This window comes from Sitodiplosis mosellana, unplaced genomic scaffold, assembly GCF_009176505.1.
Source record: "Sitodiplosis mosellana isolate CC-2019 unplaced genomic scaffold, AAFC_SMos_1.0 Smas_scaffold_318, whole genome shotgun sequence".
Classification (NCBI taxonomy): domain Eukaryota; kingdom Metazoa; phylum Arthropoda; class Insecta; order Diptera; family Cecidomyiidae; genus Sitodiplosis; species Sitodiplosis mosellana.
The window spans coordinates 40-3,888 of record NW_022595560.1 but is presented as its reverse complement, the minus strand read 5'-3'; the positions used below and the strand labels follow the sequence as shown (position 1 = coordinate 3,888).

The following is a 3,849-nucleotide window of genomic DNA, read 5'->3' as shown; positions in this document are numbered from 1 at the left end:
TTTTTTTTACATCGAAAAAGTAATCGTAAGAAAAACTATTTTTTTTTTCTGAACATCTGTGCATTACATGAAAATCATCGACGAACGAAAAATGACGGACACGAAAATCATCACCGCATCATCGATGCCGGAGTTTAACCCGAATGAGAATTGGAATTTGTGGTTTGAACGTCTCGAATTACATTTTGTCGAAATTGAGTGCACAGACGAAAAGCAAAAAATTTCAATTTTATTGAAATTGATCGGAGCAGAAGCATATCAAATTCTGCATTGTTTATGCAGTCCGAAATTACCGAGCAAAGAGAAGTACAACGATTTGTGTGCGTTGATGAAAGCGCATTACACACCACCCGTAATTGTTTTCAACGAGCGAAGAAATTTCTACGCAGCGAAAATGGGAGCCGACGAACGTGTAGCATCGTGGTTTGCACGTGTGAAGAGGTTATCACTCGATTGCAAATTCGTCGCTGGTGATTTGGAACGTATCGTTTTGGACAAATTTGTCGTTGAATTGCCAAGCAAAATATTCGAAAAACTTTGCGAAGAAGACGAAACGCTGACGTTGCAAACTGCATTGAAAAAGGCGATGATGAAAGAAACAAAAATTCAACAATCGCAAAACAGCAGCGTGGACGTGAATTTCATCGAAGCGCGTGGCAAGCAAAGCAGCAGCAACGGCAACAACAACAACAATCGCAAGAATAGCCACGGTAACGGGAAATCGAAAAAACCATGTGGGCATTGTGGTTGGAAGAACCACACATCATCATCATGCAAATACAAGGACAGCGAGTGCCATTCCTGTGGACGAACTGGGCACCTAGCCAACATTTGCAAGCAGAAGGATAAGAATAACGTCAATTTTGTTAATTTTTTTGATAAAAATTGTTCAATTTCTAGTGAAAATTTTTCTAATTCTGTTTGTAATTCCACTTCTACGTTTAGCATTGAACCGTGCGATGTGACGAACTACGACTACCCAATTTATTCAATTGAGGGCTCGGAAGGGAACGATCGCTATGAGTTAACTTTGCTTGTGGATGGAGTCAGGCTTACGGTTGAATGTGACACTGGTGCACCATGTTCGCTCATATCAATTCACACATTTGATAAATACTTTGATCGAAGAGTTTTGAAACCATGCAACACACCTTTCTCCGGATACACAGGTGACCCATTGAAGATCATTGGTGAGTTTCAAACAGTTGTTAATTACAAAGGTCAAAAGATATCAGGAATAATTGTAGTGACAAACAGTGACCGACCGACTTTGTTAGGTAGAAATTTTCTGCGTGCTTTTAGTTTTGAATTAGTACAAACAAATCGCGTCAACAATATTTTTGCGCCCAACGAAATGATTGATTCAATCAAAAGTGAGTTTCACGAAGTTTTTAGTTGCGGTTTAGGAAAGTATAACGTCACGACCATTAAATTACCCATTCAAAAAGATGTCACACCGATTTTTTGCAAACCTCGCCCTGTTCCGTTAGCATGGCGTGATATGATAGCGAAACAGTTAGATGACTTCGTTTCAAAAGGAATACTTATTCCAGTAGACAATTCGGATTGGGCTACACCTCTTGTGCCATTATTGAAACCTTCTGGCGATATTCGCATTTGTGGTGATTACAAAGTCACAATTAATCGATTTTTAATCGATTTCAAATATCCATTGCCACGGATTGATCAAATTTTTGCTTCAATGCAAGGAGGTATTTTGTTTACTAAACTTGACATGTCGAATGCATACAATCAGTTAGTTTTAGACGATGAAGCACAAAAATTGTGTACATGGAGTACACACAAAGGCATTTTCAAAATGACACGTTTACCGTTTGGCGTCAAAATTGCCGCCGCACTTTTTCAAAAGACCATGGAAAATCTCCTTAGTTGCTTCTCAAATGTATTCTGTTATCAAGATGACATTGTCGTCACTGGGCCAACTCTAGCAGATCATTTGAAAACGCTAAAACAAGTTTTGATTAAACTTCAGACAGCCGGTCTCAGACTAAACGTCAACAAATGTGAATTTTTCAAGGAAAAAATTTCTTATTTAGGATTTGACATTGACAAAAATGGTTTAAGTCGGAACAAAGAACGAATCAAGTCCGTTCTCAATTCACCACGACCAAGGGATGTCTCTGAATTAAGAGCATTTATTGGCATGGTAAATCATCATTCATTTTTCATCGAAAATTTCGCTCAGAAAATGACACCGCTTTACCATTTGTTGCAAAAAAATGTTGAATTTAAATGGGATCAGGCTTGTCAAAATGTATTCGAACACATGAAAACAGAAATCTGTTCTGATCGAGTTTTAGTTCATTTTAATCCAAAATTATTAATTATTTTGTCTACAGATGCCTGTAATACAGCTATTGCTGGTATTTTATCTCATAAATATGACGATGGAACCAAGAGACCTATTGCATATGTCTCACGCGCATTAAATAATGCAGAAAAGAATTACAGTACTATAGAAAAAGAAGCATTAGCCATCATTTTTAGTGTGATTAAGTTAAGACAATATTTATTGGGCATGTTTTTCACGCTTGAAACTGATCACAGGCCGTTGATCGCAATTTTTGGCGAAAATAAAGGCATTCCTTTAATGGCCGCTGCTCGTATGCAGAGATGGGCGTTTCTTTTGTCTGGTTTCAATTATTCTATTCAGTACATTAAAGGTTCTTTGAATACGGCTGATAGTTTATCACGTATTGCACAAGTTTCTACAGCGGAAGAAACCAAGGAGAGTTCATACATAAATTATGTAGGTTCAAACATCATGAAAACATTAACGTACAAAGATATAGCCACACACACTCGACGAGATCCAATTTTATCAAAGGTTCACGATTGTATTCAACACGGAACTGTCGATCAGCTTCAAGGCAGTGAATATACATCATTTCGAAACAAAGCAACTGAATTATCTGTTGAATCAGGTTGCATTCTTTGGGACTATCGCACCGTCATTCCAAATGCTCTGCGTAAGATCATTTTGCAAGACCTTCACGCATCGCACATGGGAATTGTAAAAACGAAAGCGTTAATGGCATCGTATACATATACACCGCACCTGGACATCCATCGACAAACGGCCAAGCCGAGAATTTTGTCAAAACATTGAAAAAGTCATTAATTGCAACGATTGAGGAGAGCAAAATAGGTGACTTCGACACCATTCTCGATAGATTTTTGTTTGACTATCGAATTACAAAACATTGCACAACTAACGAAACTCCTGCGAAACTCCTTCTCGGAAAAGAATTAAAATCGCGTTTTAGTTTGCTAAAACCGCCTGTAGTTACAGATGTTATCAAAGAAAAGCAACAAACCGCAATTAAAAATTATAAAGGAAATCGTAACGTAAATTTTTCGGTAGGACAAAAAGTCTATGTGAGAGATTATCGAAACCCAAACAAAGCAAGTTGGTCACAAGCTACCATTAAAAATAAAATAGGACCACTTAATTACACCTGTTTGTTACTCCGTGAAAAACGTGACATTAAACGTCATGTAGATCAGATCAGAGATGGTGAAACTGATGATATGGGGGGAGATGAGTTGCCTCTGGAACTAAATGATTCGCAAGGTTCTGAGTAGGCACATGATGCAGCAACAAATGAAATTGATTTGCCGTCTGACACAGCCGGTGACTCAAGTGACCTTTCCTTTGTGAGTTCTCATTCACAAGAAGAAAATGAATTGGAAGAATCTATTCCCGACGTCATCGAACGACCAGCAACCCGTCGTGTTGCCGCACAAGAGAAACAAAACATCAAAGACTTTTACACGTCAAACCGTCGTCGCTAACGTCGTGGTTCAGTGCTGAATGTACAGCAACAT

General features: G+C 38.3%; 1 protein-coding gene across 1 annotated transcript; it reads left to right on the top strand.

Annotated features, from left to right (window-relative positions):
• Positions 1–91: 91 nt before the first annotated feature.
• Positions 92–3,034, top strand: LOC129570838 (uncharacterized protein K02A2.6-like; the record flags this gene model as incomplete). Its single annotated transcript, XM_055450560.1, has 3 exons — positions 92–710; positions 1,170–2,167; positions 2,675–3,034. Coding segments are annotated over exons 1-3 (1,977 nt in total), but the record flags the coding sequence as incomplete, so codon positions are not given.
• Between the last annotated feature and the right edge of the window lie 815 nt (positions 3,035–3,849).